Consider the following 22,013-nt stretch of genomic DNA (forward strand, 5'->3'; position numbering starts at 1 on the left):
GGTCGCTTTCTAGAACCATTTTCACTGGATCGTCGTGCGGCATTCATTTTGCAATGTGGACGATGGATGGTTCTCCCAGCAGCTGTTGTAATTCGTGGTTCATTCGCCTCCCCCACGTTCCGTCATCCATCTGCACTCCACCGTAGATGGTACGCAACACCTTCCGTTCGAAAACACCAAGGGCGCGTTGGTCCTCCACGAGCATAGTCCGGGTCTCGTGGCCGTAGAGGACCACCGGTCTAATCAGCGTCTTGTAGACAGTCAACTTCGTGTGGCGGCGAATTTTATTCGACCGGAGCGTCCTCCGGAGTCCAAAGTAGGCACGATTCCCTGCCATAATGCGTCTTTGAATTTCTCTGCTGGTATCATTTTCGGCGGTCACCAGTGAGCCCAAATACACGAACTCATCGACCACCTCGATTTCGTCACCGTCAATCTGAACTCGGGGTGGGAGGCTAACATTGTCTTCCCTAGAACCTCTTCCTTTCATGTATTTTGTCTTTGATGCGTTGATGGCAAGTCCAATCCGTCTAGCTTCAGCCTTCAGTCTGATGTACGTTTCCGCCATCATCTCAAAGCTCCGTGCCATAATGTCAATGTCATCGGCGAAGCCAAGTAGCTGGATGGACTTCCTGAATATCGTGCCACTCGTGTCTATCCCAGCTCTTCTGATCACACCTTCTAACGTGATATTGAACAGCAGACACGAAAGTCCATCACCTTGCCGTAACCCCCTTCGAGATTCAAAGATACTCGAGAGTGTCCCCGATACTCGAACAACGCACATCACTCGATCCATCGTCGCCTTGACCAATCGCGTCAGTTCGTCCGGAAATCCGTACTCGTGCATAATCTGCCATAGCTGATCTCGATCGATTGTATCGTATGCGGATTTGAAATCGATGAACAAATGATGTGTGGGCACGTTGTATTCGCGGTATTTCTGCAGAACCTGCCGAATCGCGAAAATTTGGTCCGTGGTAGCGCGGGCACCCATGAATCCCGCCTGGTATTGCCCCACGAACTCTCTTGCAAATGGTGACAGAGAGTTGAAAAGAAATTGAGTTGAGAGAAAGAGTTGAGAGAAATGGTTGAGAGAAATGGTTGAGAACCGACCATAAATAAGTCTCTCACAACATGGGAGACGGAGGCGGATTCATACGACAGTGCGATACGTGGAATGTTCCACTTACAGTGGAGCATTTCTTATGCGAATGCCCCCAGTACCACGGACCCCGTTCCCTTTACGGGATCTCAGGTAGCATCAGGGATACCCTGAGGGATGACCCATCCAGCATCGCTGCACTTATCTGCTTTCTTAAAGAGACAGGTCTTTTTTTTTTGTATACGCTCCCAGACACCTGAGAAGATAACTCAAGGTGTGGGGATGGGAGAAGTAGCACTCCCGACCCACTAAACCTTACCCTGTGATCTAGGCCCTTGCCCTCCCCGGAACCGCCCGAAGGCATTACGTCATGGGAGGGGGCCGATTGCGCTATGGCGCATCACTAGGTGTTGTGTCAGACGTGGCACTAGCTACTACACTGAACCAATTTGACATATTCCTGTTATGTGGAAGTCTAATAAATTTGCGCTATAAGATAATCCATTGAAAATGATATGATTGAAAATGTGTCAGGTAAATTCTATATGAATATCCGATACATTTACAATGCTCATAATTTGGTAACATTTATATGATCGTCATATGATAAATGAAAATCGGCCAAATTATAATAATTTACTGAAATGGATTTTTAAACCCATAAGCATAAGCTTTACTTTTCACCACAATATAATATATGTGTCATAAATCAATCGAAGTAAAGTTTATGTGAAAATCACATGAAACTTACTGCTTCTTTTGACACATATATTTAATCGATTTCTAAAAATAAATCGAAAAATAAACATCAGGCAGTGGGAGCTTTAACAGTTGTGTCTTTTTTTTATTGTAGCTGATTTGGGATTCGATCCAGAACTGTTGAGGTGTGATGCTTTCGGTGTCTGTGCTCGATTCCATTGGGCCACGGCTGACTTTAAGATTGAACTCGTTCAATTAGCATGAAGTAAGAACAGCTCTCCCGACATGGAATGTAGTGCAACGTTATGCTCGTTTTGCTAGAGTGAAGCAAAATAACACTGACAAATTTATGCTCCGTTTCGGTGGTGTCGTGTATTCAAATCTTTCTTAATGCTCCTGTGTGCAATAAAACAACGACTACATTATATGAGTTCATGGAACTCGTTCATGACACTCAAGTGTGAAGATTTACAATTAGAATCTTAGCTAATTAAATATTGCAGTAGAATCATTTTTTTCAATCTCAATACATTCTTTTCCGGAAACCCTTATCTTATGAAACAATAACAAACAAAGATTATTCAAAACAGTATCATCATAGAGGTAAGTATCATTGTTGTTAGTAGTATTTAGTTCAACTAATCATTTTAATGAGTGTACGATAACATCGTTGAAAATTGTTTCAATAATTTATAAAGAACAATCATGTAAGATGTATTTTAATGGGAGCGATATTCATCCCAGAAAACCATGCCAAAACAAATGTTTGCTGTTGGATTTATTAAAAGGCAAATCTACATGACTATCTAATGATTGGGATAGATCTGTTTACAATCTTTATACCTCAAAAATCAAAGGAAGCTATTCCAATGAGATATATATGTTTTCCTGTACTGCAAAGTTGAATGACAATTCAATAGTTTCTACATGTCTGTTTACACGCGACATATCATCAAACGTCAAAAATCGTTAAAAGCAACTCCAATAAAATATACATGTCTATCTTATAAGATATATCTTTTAGTGAGCAATATTCTTCATGAAAACAGGTATATTTTATTGAGTTTTCTCATAGTGCAAATTTATATGATTTTCCATTAGTTTCTAGATATCTGTTCCCACCCATGACATATCAACAGTTTTTCACCATGAAATATATCAGACAATATTCATATACTTTTTACCTATCGCTAACCACGTTCGAAGCAAAGTATTATCAAGTACTAAGTATGTGAAATTACGATAGAAATCATTCCATATCGCAGTCATAGTTTTTAAGTGATAATCCAATGGAATCTATCAATCATCACATAGAATGAATAAATCTGCTGACATTGCTATGTTATCAGATGGATCCAATAAACGGTACATGTCGATTTGTTTCAGTGTACACAGTGAGCAGCTGTGCAGGGCCTTCCTCTTGTTGTTCGCTGTTAGTTGTTCGCCTGAGTTCTAGAGCAGATGTGATAGCCAGCCAGGGCAGCACAGGACAGATGTGACCGCTTACCAGCTGCGTGTGCTAAGCACTCTAAGAACCCGGTGTCACTCCTGCCTTTGCACAACGAGGGTATGTGCAGGGCTTATCAACCTCCTGGGACGAGCTGGATGGGGTTCCAGCGTCCTTACTCTGCGGTAGTTCGTTTAGCCGCAATATCTCCCACTTGGGTTCGATAATTAACGTTTCCAGGGCACACCACGAGGAGGCGAACTACTTCATGGAGGCAGGTCTGATTAACCAAATTTGATCTATGAACACCCAAGCAACGACAACGGACAATGATCCGGACTCAAAACTATACCTCGGCAACAAATACTGACTCGGACACGGATGAACGAAGATATTGAATCAAGCAAGCACGTACAAGGACATGGAAATGGACGAATGACGGCACTAAAATTAAACACAGCGACTACAAAGGAACACGGAACTTGACCACGATTATTCAAAAGGACAGTAACATCGGTAGCATTAAAGGAAAATTCCCAACTCTGTTATTATGGGGACTCCCTTCTGAAGCTACCGCCCATCTCCTAACTCCGTATTCTCGGGGTTCGCTTCTGGAACCTCACCTCCCCTTCCTATTAGCTCCACCCCTCGTTTTTAAGAGATGAACCAGCCCAAGGCTAAAAATCTCTCTAATAAAGCAAAAAAATGGTTTGCGTACAATTGAATTACGCTAAAGGATTGTACTAGAGTAAGGTAATACATTGATTTATTGAACAATTGAAATAATGTAACCACTAAATTATAAAACTAACTGAACATATATTGTAAAGATTCGAAAAATACCGGGTAGCTTCAGCGGATCCGAAGTAAACACTATACGTAAGTTAACCTAAAATAACTAAGCTGAACATTATGTAAACTTTGATTGTTTGTTGATACTCTTTAGGGAAATTATAACTCTCTCGAACAAATCACTTCATGGACTGTTAAATATCCGGAAAGACTGACCTATTTGTTACCAGTAACGGTAACAGGTACAGCAAAACATCACATAGACGCCCTTATTCGCACTTTCTATCCAGGGGTGGCAGGCGAAAAAGAACCATCGCAGCCAACTGAAGCTTGAACCGGGTACCTGGAAAACAAAAAAATACCCGTGGCAATAGCCAGCAAACGACGCCCCGTCGTATTTAGATTTTGAATATTGTTGCATTTATAAATGCGTTTTATGTTATATACTGGAGTAATGTTGTGATTCGAGAATTGCAATAAACACTTCGAGAATATTTTTGGTTTTAAGGTTGATTTTATTGAAACTTAATACGTCAGGTTATCTTACGAAGACATGGTACAATATCGATAGTTCATTATTTACATAGTTCATTTCTGCTTCACATTCTCACACTCCCTATCTCCCTATTGCCTATATATGAGATAGCACACATTCAAATACTACTAGCAAGTTTGTATGCAAGAGGCAAAGCTTCTAGCTGACCACTAAAGCTTCTCCATTCAATATTGCATACAATACCATATGCGAATAACAGTTACGGCTCGCATCTCTCATGTTTACACTGACAATTGTCATCCGATGTGTCAGTACCGATCTATCAGTTGAATGGTAAATTGTTATTGTTTACTCCACAAGACGATGGTGATAATATCACCGCAGTTTGTTTCTCAACAAGTAAATTTAATGTTTACTAAATGGATGGATGTCACCAAATTTTGAGCCAAATTCTGTTCTTACGTTGTTCATAATGTAGTGTTATCATAGACAAACAGGCGTTCTTTGAATAAAATTATCTTCAAAACAGTACCGCCAAACATAGGACTGCAGTAACGACATCTCCCGGCTTCTCACGGAAAACAAGCTTGCTCGCTGATTTACAAACAATGTTGCATGCAAGAAAAACCGAATATATAGAAACGTCAAAGTGATCCGATGCCAGCGCTGCGGCGAGTAGTTCGCGGAAACAATAACATTCAAACCAATCGTTAAATGCGCAAACGATGATCCAGAATGAAGAGTTACGTCTGTTTGCCTGTAATGTTATGTTAACTTTAGCCACTCCTCTTTCTGAATTCTATACTCTTATTCATTCACAATACCGATTCCAGTTCAGTGGTCTAAAAAGTTTAATGGACTTAAATTATCATTTGGAAATTTCGTAAATTTAGAATAAATTCTGTAAATTTAGAAGAACTTCAGGGCACTTTGAAGAAATGCAGCTAACTTCATAAAAATTATGAGAACTTCGTAGAATTGAAGCGAATTACGTTGTGCAGGAACATTGTAAAGCTTCATAGAAAAGCTAAGATTTTTTTTTTAATTCAGCCGAAATTAAAGATGCTCCGCATATTTTGTAGAAGTTCAAGGATCTTCATACATAGTAGCTCAGCGAGTATTGTAGATTATTTGATGTATTTGATTTTGGAACTTACTAGAAGTTTTGGAACTTTGTTTCCCTCAGTTCCAAAGAAAAATTCGTAGAAAATGTTCAATGTCATTGCTGAGGGTTGGATGATAAACAAGGAGCGGATGCATCCAATGAAACTTTTAAGCGCAAAAGAATCATTACCAACTGGGTATTGCGAACTCTGTCGGTTTAATTTTTCAATTGAGCAAGAAAATATCTTGAAAATCTTTCGAAGCTTCAATTTTTTGTTGAAACAGCTCACGAAATCGTATATATATGCTGTCAAATGAACTCTTAGCTCCTCCTTCTCTGCTCCACTAATAACGTATACATGGTGTTGGGAGTGCACCTGCCCATAAAGCTCACATGACTTTTATAAAGTTTGATTAAATTCTTGTTGCAGCAATTCGTAACACAGTTTTGGCCTAGGTCACGTTCGATGATTTATATTTTCCGCCTACGAAGGTTGATGTTTCGACAGTTTCATAATTATAATTCTTAATTTGTTTTTAGTAGGTGGCAATACCTTTACTTGTGGTTCAAACAGTAACTACCCACATAACTTCTGAACTCTTTTGAATGTTTGGCTCTCGTTTGACAGTTCGACTTGGCTCCCAGATGACAAGTATTTTGAGTTAGTTCGCAGTTCTCAGATTACCAACATAGGAAAAAATTCGGTAAGATCCTTCCATTGCATTATTTTATGATTCTTCAATATTGAACAAATATTTACACATTACACACAACTACACATAGCAACTCGGAGCGTTTGGTACGGTATGTCCACGCATGCTTCCACCCCTGTAGATTCAAGAAATGTTCGCATTCATTTCCAAGAATCATCTTTGCGGCAAATACAACGCAGTAGGCCTTGTCGTATTGATGTTTATATCATATCTCAGATATGCTGTAAACATCAATTAGACAAGAAAAATGATAAGACATCATCTAACCTAATCATTTTCCAGGATGCTTTCTCGTACTGGCTCCGTTTTTATTAGATTAGATTAGATTAGATTAGAATGTCATTCATGAGGGTTGGAGGTCATTGGTGATCTAATATATTGATGGCAATTGAAAGAACTTGGAAACAATTTGGAACATGGAAGTGATGGAAGCTTGTATAAGATGAGGAAGTAAAGCTAAGGAAACTTTGTAGACATTCAAGGAGCAATTTTCCACCCCGCAGGAATTTTTTTTTCGTTGGCAGATGATACCTTCGCCTAATTCTATTGTACAGTGAACAAGGCAAAATTTTGAAAATTCTGACCCGCGGTGACTGATTTTGATCCGGCGGCGTGCTGGTTGATTTTCACCGGCAGCAGGGCGTGACAAATTGACCAGCAGCGGCGGCGTGGTGTGACAACGCACAGGTTTAATTTACCCACATTTCGAAGCCCTAAAAAAAAAGTCTAGGATCTAGGACCTTGAATAGCTTGTATAAATTTTAAAGATTTTGAAACGTAGGTGCAGGTGTCTGATTTTTTTATATTTTCCACTATCATATAAATTTAAAAACAAGCATTAAAATATTGAAAAAATTTCAAAATCTTGAACTCGGAGAAAGAACTTTTCATATAATATATAATATATAAATTATTCCGATGAGAATTTCTACATAATTTTCAGATGCACATAAATGAAATTCTGGGCATAAATAAGTAATGAAAAAAAATAAATGGGGATTTTGAGGAGTATTCAAATGTAGTTATGAACCTCCTGATTCGTGGTGAAACGTAAGGATAATTCTTAAAAAAAATTCAATGAGAGCATCAAATGAATCCTGAAGAAAATTCTTGGAGCAGTTCCAATGAAATTCGATAAATAAATTCTTCAGGAGTTCAAAGCATGATTTTACGGGTTTGTAAAATAGCATAGACATTTTTAGGAAAACAAAATATATGGGAGTTATGAGCAGAGTTTTGGATTCATTTTAATTTCAACAGAATCCTGAGGAGAACTGCAAGGGATTTCTTATTATAAGTTATTTCAAGTATAAGGAGAATTCCAAGGCAGTTCCAAGTAGAATTCCAGGATAGTTCTGAAGAGAACACGATAGAAATGTTTAAAGATAATTCCAAACGAATCGTTGGGAATAAGTGTAGTCTCGAGTGTAGTCCATATAGTTGTATAAAGGTAGTCCTATAAGAATTCCGCAACAAATTAAACGTAGAGCTTCAAAATAATTCAGTGAAGTATTTAAAGGGGATTCCTTGCAGCGTCCATTTTTGCACTACACTTCGAAATTTAAACTATTTCTGTATGGACATAGGAATAGGTTACATAAAATGAAGACGACACACAAACGACGATACAAACGGAACACTATTGAAACAAAAAGTAACGCTACAAAATATGGAATGGTTCAGAAACACATCAAACCTAAATAATTCAATAATTAGAACTGATGGCAACATGCGGGAGGAAAGTTCAGTTAATAGACATCAGCTCTGGTAAATGTTGTGGTAACACTACGTAGTTTAGACGTGACAGCTGGAACTATCAAGTAAGTGCAACATGGGTTACTGTCATTGTTTATTAGAAAATTAATCAAATTCATTATAAATTAGGCATGCAATCTAATTTGTGAAATCAAACCTCTAAATACAATGAAATTAAACCTCTAAACATAATTCTCAAAAATCTGCTCGAATGTGAGGAAAATCGTGGAAAATGTTATTCATTCTTACATTCTTAAGATTTTGAGTGAAGTTTGGCTCAATTTTGAGTTGATCACATCGGCCGTGCAGAACCCCAAGCTCGCGACTTTCTTTATTTATGTATGAAACGCCTAAATGTATACAAATACCAGCATCATTCGATTGTCTCCTCAAAGCGGGGGAAATAATGGAGACGCATTGTATTTTTATTATCAAGCATGGCAACCGTCTGTCAAATGAAGAGACTTCAACAGGAGATAGGTGAATCAAATAATTGCAATAGAATCTGAAACTACTTTATTCGCTTAGTTCATATAGCTATCGAATGGTTTTTATTCATTCGGCGTTTGTTTATCCGCATGATACTTCTTCGTGTGGAGGAGGTAAACCAGTCCCAGACTGAAAGCCTCCCTAATAATGAAAACTTAACTTAAATTCTTTGTGTGGGTACACAAATTATTCTTCGCCGCAAACTTCCGGCCGCAGATAGGCGAGTTTCTCCGTATGTACAGCCATGTGATCATTCATGTAGCCCCTAAAAGAAATGGTAGTCTGATTAGCATAACCTATTCAAACCCCGACTTCAGGTACTCCCACATACTTGTAATACATTTTTCCACAAATGCTGCTTGCCGACTAATACAGGTTACTTTCGCTATTTTTGTGAATTTTCATGTGCCTCTGCATTTGAACAGCCTTCATCTTTCTGTTGCACTTTTTGCACTCTTACATCCATTTGCTTAGATCAAAGTAAAGGGTCCGGAAATGATACCATCTCCCCAACAAACAATTTTAGCTGTAGATTAACTTATACAGGCGAACATCAGCTGTATAAGCCCATTTTTAGCTGTATAAGCTAATTTGCAGCTAAAATTGTTAGCTGGGTCCTTCTCGGACTGTAAAACCTCATCTTACAATAGTCTACCGCCCAGTGTGATGTTCCACCAGGCTCTTTTTCACCAGATTACCACAGAACGCACAGAACTCGCACATGTGCTGCTATTGGCATCCTTGCTAACGACTACTTGTTGAGGCTCTTTCCGTTGAGCCTGCTGATCCAGCTTCATTCCGCACACAGCAAAAAAAGTTGTTGAATATTACATCGAAACTGATGCAACCAGGTCAATCCATCGGTTGTGTAATATCACATTGTACGATGTACATCGATTTTGCGAACAAAATTACATCCATTGATGTAATATTGTATCTACTTTTTGCTATTACATCATTATTTCATACATCAGCTTGAATTACGTTGATCGATATTACATTTTTTTTTGCTGTGCACTGCTCGCTCATTTCCGGTTCGTTATCGCTGGCTTCATGAGCCTTTTTTGATGGCTCCTGCTCCGATTCCAGCACCACCTCTTTCTTCTTCAGGACGGAATACTTTAACAGTGCACGGCGAATGAGAACGACCCAAATTTGAGTTTAGTCAACTCATAAATCACATAAAGCGCAGGAATTCAGCGATGAGTAAATTTGCCTGTTTTCCTATGTTTTTCCAGGGAATTTGAGATAATTTTTTTGAGAAAAGTAAAGATTGGACTCACTACAGGCCAGTGACCTATACTAACAGCAGCGTTTGACAGTAGGCAGCATGTCCCGGGCTCAAATCGTTTATTTTACCGTGCTGGGCCTGCTGTCACGGTATAACATGTTGCCTAAGCGCCTGCCTCTGGGCTAATTCACTCAGTCTATTGGTACTACTCCGAGACTGAATAAAATTTTCGTTAATTTCCTCATTTTCGGGCAGATTTTTTAGGTTTTCCACAGGAAACCATGAGACAAATTTACTCATCGCTGAGTTTCTGCACTTTTGGCGATTATGAGTGAACTTAACTCAAATTTGGGTCGTTCTCATTCACCGTGTGGCGAAACTGCCGGACGTCGGATTTCTGGAAGCGCAGCTTGGTTTTGACCGGTTTGAAGTGTTTCTTTGGATCGGTTTCCGGATGGTCTGCGGTGCGCACATGGTGGAATTTGCCGGAATGAGGATATACCGAATTCAACAACGAATGCTGGATCAACAATAGAAAAGGGCCCATCAGCATTTGTAAACAAACCTTTCTAAAGCCCTTTCCGCTTAAAGCAAAGGCCGCCCACGCAAACGAACACCATTATCGTGTAGGGGAAACTTTCCCCTATCCGATGATAGTTTTGTTTTGCGTGGGTGGCCTTCGCTTTGTGAGGAAAGGGCTTTAGAAAGGTTTGTTTACAAATGCTGAAGGGCCCTTTTCTATTGTTGATCCAGAATGGAACTTCGATCAATCAGCTGTTGTTGATTAGAGATGGGCGATATTAAATACAAATCATTGTCGATTCGATGACGCAGCCATAATAATTCTCCGAAGCGGTAGTAGATTATTGTTTACCATTTTGTGTACCGTTAGATTATTGTTATTGTTTCGTCTGCAAAGCAGAGCACCTCGAAAAAGCATTTCCAGAATCAATCCCTCAGCTGGCGTAACTCCCACAAGATGACCTCTTCGTCGGACACCAAAAAAGACCTAAAACCGGTCAAAACCAAGCTCCGCCTCAAAAAGGACGACATTCGCCAGTGTCGCCTCTGTATGCGGGTTCTTCCTCGGACGGACATACGAGATGCGACGGCAAATGGATCGGATCTCCGCCGGAAGATCCTGGACGCCGTATCGGTGAAAATAACATCCTACGATAAAGTAACATCGGTATGCATCAACTGTATAACGGTGGTCGATACAATCTACAACTTCCGGTCGTCATGCCGCAAAGCGGACACTCTCCACGGAACGAGACTGCTGATGATGCATCCCGGCAGATGGCTGAGCGACGAGAACAAGTCGACGCTGGAAGCGTGCCACAAGTTGATCAAGCGAAACCGAGCCGAAATGGATGCACTGTTCAAGTGTTCCGGCTTGGACGATGGAAACGTGAATCAGTTAATGCAAGCAAAAACGCAAGAGGTGTTGCTGGAAACGAAAGATGAATCTGGAAAAAAGACTGAGGATGTCAGTGATAGTGACCCAGAAATGAGCGAACAATGCGGCAAGAAGCTAGATGAAGAGGTGGAAAAGGCAGCACCGATTGTACGGAGGAGGTTTGTTCCTGTCAGAAACAAAGCGCAAATGTGCGAGATTTGCGGGGAGCTGGTACCCATGGCCAAACTAGAGGACCACACGAATCGGCATTTGGATGATAAGCCGTACCATTGCTCCGAGGAGGGTTGTGGGAAAACTTTTTTCTCGTTGACAACGAAAAATTCTCACATAAGAACGGTACACTCGGAGAAGAAACACAAGTGGTACAGCTGTCCACTTTGTTCGAAAAAACTACGTGGAATTGCTGTGCTGAGGAAACACATGTACATCCACAAAGATAATCGATCTAATCCACACAAGGTGGCCTGCAGTATCTGCGGGAAAGGTTTCTACAAGTATGTGTTTGTGGGTGGGGTGGTAATGCTGCGCGTGGTACTAATAAGGATCGTTTCATTTAAGATGCTACATCAAAGACCATATGGCGGTTCACACGGGCGAGCTACCCTACGGTTGTGAGTTTTGCGACCGACGGTTTGCTGCAAAGCAGAACATTAACAACCACCGGAAAAAGTATCATTCGAATGAGTTAAACCAACAGATGAGTTAAGCTTTTCAAGCTAGTGAGATCCTTATCAGATGGTGGCACTTACAACTGCTTATTTATAGCTGAGCGTGATATGGATGTACAAACAACGAGCCAGAAATTAAGGGTTGCTACTCTAGGTAGTATCTACCTATTTCGTCACGAAAAAAGCGCTGTCCTTTGAAACAAAATAGCTTTTGATTATAAGGTAAAATAAGAGGTAATTTTGAGTAGCTCTTAATCAACTTGTGATGCTCAAAATGAAATACACATAGCAACTAGACTGTTCTGGGATACAAATTGTCCACGTTTCGATTGCGTATCGACACTTCTCTGACATGATCGACGTCAGAACCTATAGTGGCGATTACATCGACCAAAATTGCCCTTAATCTTTAGCGACTCAAACATGATGGTTGGCCGATGAAGTTAGTTGAAGTCGAAAAAACCCCTTTAGAAGGCTGCTGAAGTACTTTCAAAGCAATAATTACATTAACAAGACGCAGTAAGAGGGAGCACATTCATCCAGGAGAGGAATTCCCATAGACCATCATTGAAACACACAATAATAGGACCATACAGCCATAACTGGTTCACCTACCCTATCGTGATTACATTCCCCCTTATTCTGCGAGTCACGTGACTCTTTGTCACCGGTGAGGTGATAATTGTCACCTCGTGTGAGGTGACTCTCCATGTAAATCAAATGGAGAGTCACCTCACACGAGGTGACTATTGTCACCTCACCGGTGACAGAGAGTCACGTGACTCGCAGAATAGGGGGGATTATTATCTGAAAAAATAAACACGCGATTGACTGATGAGACAAAACTGATCTTTATTGAGAGAACAAGCTCTCTTTTTTACGATTTAGTACGATAAGTAATATCATTCGAATACCCGATACTGAACAATGAGCAATCCCATCATTCCAGTTCCATGTTAATCATTAACCGGCCAATGGTTCTAGCAACACACCTTTTAAAAGGCTACAACACAGCATGCCATTATCCTTGATTCTCCAGTTTATCTGAATGTTGTTTCCTCCTGTGTACCGCCAAGTTGTTCCTGGCAGCGAACTTTCGATCACAAAACTCACACTTGTAGGGCGTCTCACCCGTATGGACGAACATGTGGTCTCTGAGGTAGCGCCTGAAATAAGAAATAAAAACCCATAGTACAAACCGGTCCCATAAAATACGATCAAATTCCTACTTGTAAAAAGTCTTCCCACAAACTTTACACGGAACCTTCAGTGAGTTGGTCGCTTGGTGAGTCTGGAGATGCTGATTGTAAAATGCCAGGCCCTTTATCGATTTGTGGCACGTTTCGCACTCGTACCGCTGTCCCTTCCTATGAACATTGATAATGTGTATACTCATCACCACATTGGAGCCGAATGTTTTGTTACAGTTTTCCTCGGTACATTCGTACGGCTTTTGACCCATATGCATATTCTCGTGCTCCTCCATGTACATTTTCTGCATCAATTTTCCGCAAAGCTCACACATGTACATTTTTGCCTCCTTTTTTGCCGTCATCCTTCGGGCCTCTTCGAGTTGTGCATCCTGCTCTGTTCCGCACTGTTCACTCATTTCCGGGCCATTGTCTACGTTCTCTTCAGTCTTCATTTCCGCTTTCTCTTCATTCGATTTCGAAATAACCGCCACATCAACTCGTTCAAAATTCATCACCGGCTCCCTTATCGGTTCCAGCACCATCTCCTTTCCTTTGGTCAACCGATGGATCTCCTGGTTATTCACACCAGAACACCTGAACAGAGCATCCATTTCGGCTCGATTGCGCTTGAGCAGTCGATGACACGAAACCAGGCTCAACTTGTTCTCATCGCTCAGCCAGCTGCCGGGATGCAACATCATCAGTTTCGTCCCGTGCAGCGTATCAGCCTTCCTACAGGTCATCCGGAAGTCGTTGATTATATCCACCATCATTATACAGTTGATGCACACTGATGTTACTCTATCGGAGGAGAATATTTCCACCACTACGGCGTCCAGGATCTTCCGGCAAAGATCCGATCCAGGTGCCATCGTGTCATGAGTGTCCGCTCGAGGAAGAACTCGCATACAGAGACGACACTGGCGGACGTCTTCTTTCTTGAGGCGGAGCTTGGTTTTGATCGGTTTAAGAAACTTTTTGACAACCGGAGCTGAACTTTTACCGGGAACAGCCTGTTCCGAAGCATCCATCGGTAGGGAGCTCTGTAATGTGTTTTGTGGTTTATAAAAGCAATTTTAATTCTAGCAAAAAATGTTTTTTTTTTTATGAAAACTATAAACCGTCGAAAAGGAAGGACGAAAACGTGAAAAACTTTTGTTTGTAAACAATAATCTAGTACCTAATAATTTTTAGAACGCAGTCACAGATGGTAGGCACTGACGCAGCCATAATAATTCTCCGAGAATGTACACGGATATAAAAATAACCTGAAATTAAATTATGGTCATCCATATCCTCGTCCATACCCTAATAAAATTGTTATGGTTATTTTGCTTAACGACGTGTTCTGGGTATCTTCCAAACCATTAGTGGAAAAGTTCAATTATTTGGGTTATCGTTCGTTTATGGTTATTTTTTATTAGGGTATCCCTAATAAAAAATTCCATAAATCAACGATAACCCAAATGATGTATTCCATAAATGGTCTGGATGATACCCGTCGTAAAGCAAAATAACAATTCTAATTGTATTAGGGAGCTATTCTATTAAACTCTAACGGAACTATCAACTCTATACTTTCATCTCCTCATCTATCGTATAAAATGCCCACTTAAGTCGGATATTATAAAATTTGACAGATGGAAAGTTATCGATTAACCACAGACAAACAGACATAACTCTCGCAAGTTGTTCACCGAACACGTATTTAACGGTCAATTTTAAATGTTTCCTAATTGGTAGTATCATAGAGGTAACTGGTACAATAGCAGGATAGCAGGCTTTGACTATATGTTTTTAGTATATTACTTCTACGTGAAGTCAACGATTTACATAGTTGAAGATGCTAATTTCAAATAACAGACTGTAGTGGTAATTTTTATACGATAGATGAAGTAGATGAAAGCATAGAGTTGATAGTTCCGTTAGAGTACGGCAGTGTGAAGATTGTATATAGATATTAGACAAGCGAGCTAGGACAACTTTTAAGGAAGGTACAAATCGGTTTTTTCATCTCTCTTTACCAAACTCCCCCTTTGGAGAGGGGTGGTGAGGGGTGTCCTAATCCCCCCCCCCCCCCCCGCCACCACTGGCAAAAAGAGATGAAAACCGACCCGCTCAAGTACCAACTGTGTGTTTGAAACAGTTCTACCGATTTTTTACCGCACTTCAGTTGTTATTTGAAGGAACACTGAGCATAATTGTGTAGTAATTAATGCAAGAAAACTATGTTTATTTTAACCATGTCATAAAATAGTTGAAATTACGACAATTCTTATTGTATTTAGCGCATTTCAGTAGAAAGTACTATGCACTAGCAAGAAATTATATAGTATTTTTAACCATTAACCGTAGTTGAGATTTTCGGCTAATAGTAATCGTTAAAATGATTGAATCTACCATGCGACATGCGACTGTGGACACGAACCATTTTCTTCGATTGTTTTCAACCGCATTTGTAGTAAAATAGAAAGCTTCGGTGCGACAGTTTTTTGCTGATAATATGTTGCGGTTGTAAATACCATATTCATGGTATTCTTTATACATCCGAATGTTTTGATGGAAGCCATTTGTAAACAACAAGAAATCGCTGTTTTCACTTTGCTTTATTTTCTCACGTCGTTGTAACGCTATTTCGCGAGGTTTGAGGTGAAAATAAATCCGCAGAATAAATCAAACTTGGAATTGCAAGGTAAGGATGTAGAAAATTTGTACTTTTCATTTCAAAATCATCTGTTGTTATTCGTATATTACAGTAGGAAGTATAAAGCTATCCACCACGGCAAGGAGCAGCATCATTTCGTTGATCGAGAGTTAGGAAACAAATGTCTATGAAATGTACCGGAACAAGAAGCTGCATCGGCGTGTGGAATGAACGAGAGATTTTCAATCTGGCATGGAAAAAGCAGTAATAATTTTATGCTGATCGATTAGAGTGCGGTGCGAGTGTCCGTTTTTATTTATCTGGGTTAGGCTAGGAATACGGTCTAACTTGTAGGAGTATAGCACAGACAAACAGACATAACACATTGAATATTTCTCACTGTAAAACATCGTCGCTAAAACATTACCGCCATCTGTTGAGTACACTGTGGTCGGCACTACACTGAACAGATGGCGGTAGTGTGTAAACGTCAAACGCAAGGGAATTGACTATGCGCGCCAAAGGTGGCGGTACTACCAACTACGATACTTTTAAATTGTCCGTTAAATGCTTGTTCGATTAACAACTTGCGAGTGTTATGTCTGTTTGTCTGTGAGTATAGTCTTTATGTGTAAGAATGATAAATAAAGTGAGCGTGCTATAAAATCCAGAGTTTAATTGAAAAACAAAAATCATCACAGAGCAGGTAAAGCAGAATAGTATAAACAACTATTACATAGTAAAATCTTCAAAAGCCAGGGTAAAAACCCCGAGAATATTTCATAGTAAAACTGAATGCAGTCTTTGTAGAAAATACCATGCATAGCAATTTTTTACTACATGGTATTTTTTACTTTCTTTGTGCTTGTTGCCAAACACAATGTAGTCAGCAAAAAAACGTAGGTGCGTTGCAACTATTGTTTACCCCTACCACGATATGTGCTCCTGTCATCGTCGACTTGACGATCTCGAGGGGACACGGGTGGGGTAGGTGCTGCTACTGTACCTTTCGACCATTGACAGTAATTGATGGTATGCTCCCATCCAGAGTTATGTACTTTGACTATATGTTTTTAGTATTACTTCTACGTGAAGTCAACGATTTACATAGTTGAAGATGCTAATTTCAAATAACAGACTGTAGTGGTAATTTTTATACGATAGATGGAGTAGATGAAAGCATAGAGTTGATAGTTCCGTTAGAGTACGGCAGTGTGAAGATTGGATATAGATATTAGACACATATCGTGGTAGGGGTAAACAATAGTTGCAATTTCCAAACCTACGACTGGATGCCTACCTTCAAATAACAACTGAAGTGCGGTAAAAAATCGGTAGAACTGTTTCAAACACACAGTTGGTACTTGAGCGGGTCGGTTTTCATCTCTTTTTGCCAGTGGTGGCGGGGGGGGACACACCCCTCACCACCCCTCTCCAAAGGGGGAGTTTGGTAAAGAGAGATGAAAAAACCGATTTGTACCTTCCTTAAAAGTTGTCCTAGCTCGCTTGTCTAATATCTATAAACAATCTACAAACTGCCGTACTCTAACGGAACTATCAACTCTATGCTTTCATCTACTCCATCTATCGTATAAAAATTACCACTACAGTATGTTATTTGAAATTAGCATCTTCAACTAGGATAGCAGGTTTAATTGAAAATTGTCCATTTAAGAGGAAATACACCAAATGGAACACAGCCTTAATTCACTTAAATTTGACAGATGGATTTTTTTTAAATAAACCTGCTATTGTACCAGACTTATTTCTGACAGTCCAGGAATAAATTTTGACAAACACCTTCTCGAAAATCAGATGATCAACAACAGAGGGATTTCCGAACTTTATTATTTATTTTCGAAGTTTCAAATGTAAGAGAAAATTCACTAAATGTAACACAGCCTTAATTAAACATCATTTTTAAATTTATGCCAGAAATTTATGTTTTTGGACCACTGTGCGGACGTGGTTGGGAAAAGAAATCGACAGTGAGCATGCATAAGTGCGAATACGCGATGATCGATTCTCTTCATCGACTTTCTCTTTGCATTGCTACAGCTAAGCGAAACAATTTTCCAGAATTTGTACAATGCAGAGTAGTAACAGGTTGTATTGGCTATCAAAAGCAACAGAGGCATTCCACGAAGGTTCGCAAATCGATCCTGACCGATCATTTCCAATTACGCTGAAACTTTGCACAGTTGTTCCTTTTAAGTAAAGGCGCCATTTTGTGCTCTCAGTTTTTCATATTGAATTACGACTACTTTTTGAAAAAGGCCTGTGTAAAAATAGTACTAATGAGTTTAAAAATATATATTGCCGAAACGCTTTGTTTGATTAATTTGGTGTCTAGAGCAAAGTTGTAGATATTATTTTGGCAATTGTGTAAAAAATATACACTGTAAAAAATTTCGTTTGTATCAATGAAAAAAATTATATTTATTATTAAAAAAGTTAATTTCTCAAAAAGTACATCACCAAACTTTGCCAATTTGTAGCAAATATTATGAGCTTCAATGAAGCTTAAAACGAAAATTTTCAAAAATGCACTTTTTGAGAAATTAATTTTTTTAATAAGAAATATTTTTTTTTTCATTGAAGCAAACGAATTTTTTTACAGTGTATATTTTTAACATTATTGCCAAAATAATATCTACAACTTTGCTCAAGACACCAAATTAATCGAACAAAGCGTTTCAGCAATATAAATTTTTTAACTCATTAGTACTATTTTTACACAGGCCCTGTTAGAAAAGTAGTCGTGATTCAATTTGAAGAACTGATAACACAAATTGGCATCTTTACTAAAAAAGAACAACTGTGTAAATTTTCATCAAAATCGGAGCCGACAAATTAAAAAAAAATTAAAAAATTCTTCAATCTGTAGAGAATTGCTCAACAGCAAACGTACCGAGAAACGTTAAATCTAGTGAGTTATTAACAAAAGAGAAAATCGACGAAGAGAATCGATCATCGCGTATAGGTCCTTATGCATGCTCACTGTCGAAATACTCAAGGCCGGCGCACAATAGATACGTTTTCGGGTTTTTTGACAGTTAGCCCATGCATTATCTGTCAAAAAACCCGAAAACGTATCCCTTGTGCGCCGGCCTTCAGAGGGAGAGATGGGCGGAGAGAATGTTTTGAGCCAAATGGACTGCCAAACAGCGTTGCCAGGTATACCGATTTATCGGTATTTATACCGATTTCCAAACTAGATACCAATAGGATAAACGCTCCTATAGTTGCGGTACGTTAGAAGCGTTAGGTTCCTATAGTTGTGTATTGAGTTTCCATGCACAACTATAGGAACCTAACGCTTCTAACGTACCGCAACTATAGGAGCGTTTCCCCTATACAGATAAGGTTCCTCAAAATTGAATACCTCATATTTTTGAGCCTTCAAACTTCTAAAAAATCATCTCTAGAGATGCCTTATGCTCAGGCATGGAAAATCATTTGCATTTATTTACATTCATTTGCCACTAACTTTTTTCATCAACAGCATTCCGCAAAATGATGTATAGAGCTTTTATAGGTTTTGTTATTAGCTACAACTTTTGGTAATAACTCAAATCTGTATCTCTTGTGCATCACGGACTAGAGCGGGCAGAACTTTTTACTGTTTTTCAGTGAATGTAAAATACTTTCACTGAAAAACAGTAGTAGCTTCTGTTCACTCTGGTTCGTCATGCATAAAAGATACGGATTTGAGTTGTTTACAAAACTTGTAGCTAATAACAAAACCTACAAAAGCTCTTTACATCATTTTGCGGAATACTGTTGAAAAAAAAAGTTAAGGCTGGCGCACAATGCATAAGTTTCCGGGTTTTTTGACATGGGCTAACTGTCAAAAAACCTGAAAACTTATCAATTGTGCGCCGGCCTTTAGAGGCAAATGAATGTAAATTAATGCACGAAATGAATGCAAATAATTTTCCATGCCTGCTTATGCTTGATACTCTTTCGACTAATGTTTGCATTTCCTCACCGTTTTTGGCTACCCATCAATCGAGAAATAGGCGATGGCTCTTTCCGGTAATTCCTAGGCAATCGAGAAATATTTTTCAAACATTACGGAAGTTTTTATTCATTTTTAAACTTCCTGAAGTTTTGGCCAACTTTCCCTTGAATTTTCTTCCACCTTAGCTTGGAAGCTTTTTCAGCCTTCACTCGAATGATTCTGTCATCTTCTCCCGCCGGTTTTTTTTTTAACTTTCCCGGGGCTTCAAGGATGTCATCAGATTTTTATTGCGGATCCACACTAGCTGCAGGCACATTTAAGAAGTTCTGAAACTTCAGAAAAGTCCAGACTTTTGTGTAAGTTTCAATAAATTAAAGACACTTTCATTAACTTCTGTTAAAATTTAAAAACCCGGAAATTTCAGAAAAGTCCAGCGAACTCCAGTGAACTTAAGGAAACAATATAAATATTTTGGAAACTTCACAAGACCTTCTAAGATGGTTAGAGATATTCCGGTAGACTTAATATAATCAGGGAAGTTTCTAGCGCTTCGAGGATGCCCAGAGAACTCCAAAACAGTCCCCAATTTCAGGAAATTACAAGAACTTTTAAGGAATTTTGAGAATTATGGAATATTCCATTCCTGCATTTCAGGAATGTTCCAAAACCTTCAGATGGAAATTTCGAATCTTCAGGGATCTTTTTTGAATATCAGGAAAATTTTCTGGATCATTAGAACATCCCCCAGGAATGTCTTTCATTCGGAATTATGTCCTTGTTTCTTTCGACTGTTCCGCTCTGGCTTTCGACTTTCTTCAGATGTTTCTTCCAATCTACCTTAGGAAGTTTCTGCCAGAGTCTCTATGAAGTTTATTTCGTCTTCTCCAGGAAGTTCAATTAATTCTCCCAGAAATGTCTTTCGTCTTCTTCTGGAAGTTTGACCATGATCCAGTTTTTTTTGTTCGACTTCTAATGGAAGGTTTTTCCGAGCTTCTTCTGGCTTTCCCTGGAAATGGCTACTTCTGGAAATTTACTGTCGGTTTTCGAAACTTTTCTGGCTTCCTTTGGATGTGACATCCGATTTTTTCCGATAGTTTATTTAAATTTTCGCCACAAGTTTCTCAATTCGTGTCTTGGAAGTTTCCTGGAAGTTTTTCCAGCTTTTCACGAACAGGAGAGCTTCTTTCGTCTTTCTCTGGATGTTTTTTCAGCTTCATTCAGAATCTAATTCAAACATTCCCGGAGTTTTTTTTTCCAGAATTTTCCGATCATAGTTCAAAAGCTAAAATTTTGCTTTGATTAACGGCTTTCTCAGTCTTAAAACACTGCGGCGACTACGATGTAATCTGCCCTAAAAAGCCTGAATTTATATAAATTCAGGCTCTTTAATCTGCCCGGCATCTCGGCCATAGGTTGTGGCTGTTTTCAAGGGAAAATATTGTTTGCCGTTATTGTCAATAGTTTAATCGTTGTTGTGGCTGATATCCATAAAAAAACACTACTTGATCACAATTTTGATCACCACTTGAGGACGATAATTTTAAAAATTATATTAAAAAAAAATTAAAAGTGTTTTAAGACTTAGAAAGCCGTAAAACAAAGCAATTCCCCTCAAATCCCAGTCATCACAATTGTTATTTTTTTTTTTGCTTTGAAAAACGGCAATAATATAAAAGTTAAATAAATAGTAAATACCGATAAATACCGATTATTTTATACCTTTGATACCGATAAGCTTTAAAACAATCTGGCAACGCTGCTGCCAAAATCTGAGCCAATCGAACATTCCCATTAGATTTTGTCCGAGGATTTCTTATTCTTATTAGATTAATTTTAAGAGTATTGCAATCGAAAAAAAATTCAATCACCTTTATGTTTCGTGTCACACGAGTGGAACTTCGGATCAGAAGGTGGCTCCACTTGTCATTTGCGAACACTAGCGCACCTAGCGGTAGAAGGCATCTTCTGCCTGCAGTTAAGATAGGCAGCATGCTATGATAGTGTGAGTGCACATAGAAAGCCCGTGTGGAACGCTACCACAACACATTGCTTGTTGAGCAGCAAAACGAACCACTTTTTAATTCATCGATTTGTTTGCACTTCCCCTTCTGTTCTGTTTTCGTGTGCTTCTCAAATTCAACTAGTTTTTGGAATCGAAAACAATATTCTAACTCTATTGATTAATTGATCTTAGTTGGTTAATTAATGGCACCAATTAATGGCATTTTACACGTAAATAGAATCAAAAATAAAAGTCATGTGAAATGCAGGCTTCTAGCAAGCGTTGCAAGA

The 22,013-nt window shown here is 39.1% G+C and overlaps 2 protein-coding genes across 2 annotated transcripts; one reads left to right on the forward strand and one right to left on the reverse strand.

The window, feature by feature from the left end:
- Nucleotides 1–10,671: 10,671 nt before the first annotated feature.
- On the forward strand, nucleotides 10,672–12,543 carry LOC135698766 (zinc finger protein 732-like). The gene is made up of 2 exons (XM_065218898.1): nucleotides 10,672–11,746; nucleotides 11,811–12,543. The coding sequence occupies exons 1-2, from the start codon at nucleotides 10,812–10,814 to the stop codon at nucleotides 11,956–11,958; spliced, it is 1,083 nt and encodes a 360-aa protein (XP_065074970.1). The 5' UTR covers nucleotides 10,672–10,811; the 3' UTR covers nucleotides 11,959–12,543.
- A 233-nt stretch (nucleotides 12,544–12,776) lies between these two features.
- LOC135698765 (zinc finger protein 717-like) lies at nucleotides 12,777–14,221 on the reverse strand. Its single transcript, XM_065218897.1, has 2 exons — nucleotides 13,150–14,221; nucleotides 12,777–13,086 (listed from the first exon to the last, which is right to left on the reverse strand). Exons 1-2 carry the CDS (start codon nucleotides 14,142–14,144, stop codon nucleotides 12,942–12,944), a joined length of 1,140 nt encoding a protein of 379 aa, XP_065074969.1. The 5' UTR covers nucleotides 14,145–14,221; the 3' UTR covers nucleotides 12,777–12,941.
- Nucleotides 14,222–22,013: the final 7,792 nt, after the last annotated feature.

The sequence above is a fragment of the Ochlerotatus camptorhynchus genome, unplaced genomic scaffold (assembly GCF_037179485.1).
Source record: "Ochlerotatus camptorhynchus isolate MF236.1 unplaced genomic scaffold, CSIRO-AGI_Acam_v1.1 ptg000094l, whole genome shotgun sequence".
Taxonomy (NCBI): Eukaryota; Metazoa; Arthropoda; class Insecta; order Diptera; family Culicidae; genus Ochlerotatus; species Ochlerotatus camptorhynchus.

What these genes read in the sequence shown, in the direction of transcription:
- LOC135698766 (XM_065218898.1), top strand. Translation starts at nt 10,812, where the DNA reads ATGACCTCTTCGTCGGACACCAAAAAAGACCTAAAACCGGTCAAAACC. An exon ending in TGCGGGAAAGGTTTCTACAA is followed by an intron (nt 11,747 to 11,810) that starts GTATGTGTTTGT and finishes GTTTCATTTAAG; the next exon opens with ATGCTACATCAAAGACCATA.
- LOC135698765 (XM_065218897.1), bottom strand. Translation starts at nt 14,144, where the DNA reads ATGGATGCTTCGGAACAGGCTGTTCCCGGTAAAAGTTCAGCTCCGGTT. An exon ending in TGTGGGAAGACTTTTTACAA is followed by an intron (nt 13,087 to 13,149) that starts GTAGGAATTTGA and finishes TTCTTATTTCAG; the next exon opens with GCGCTACCTCAGAGACCACA.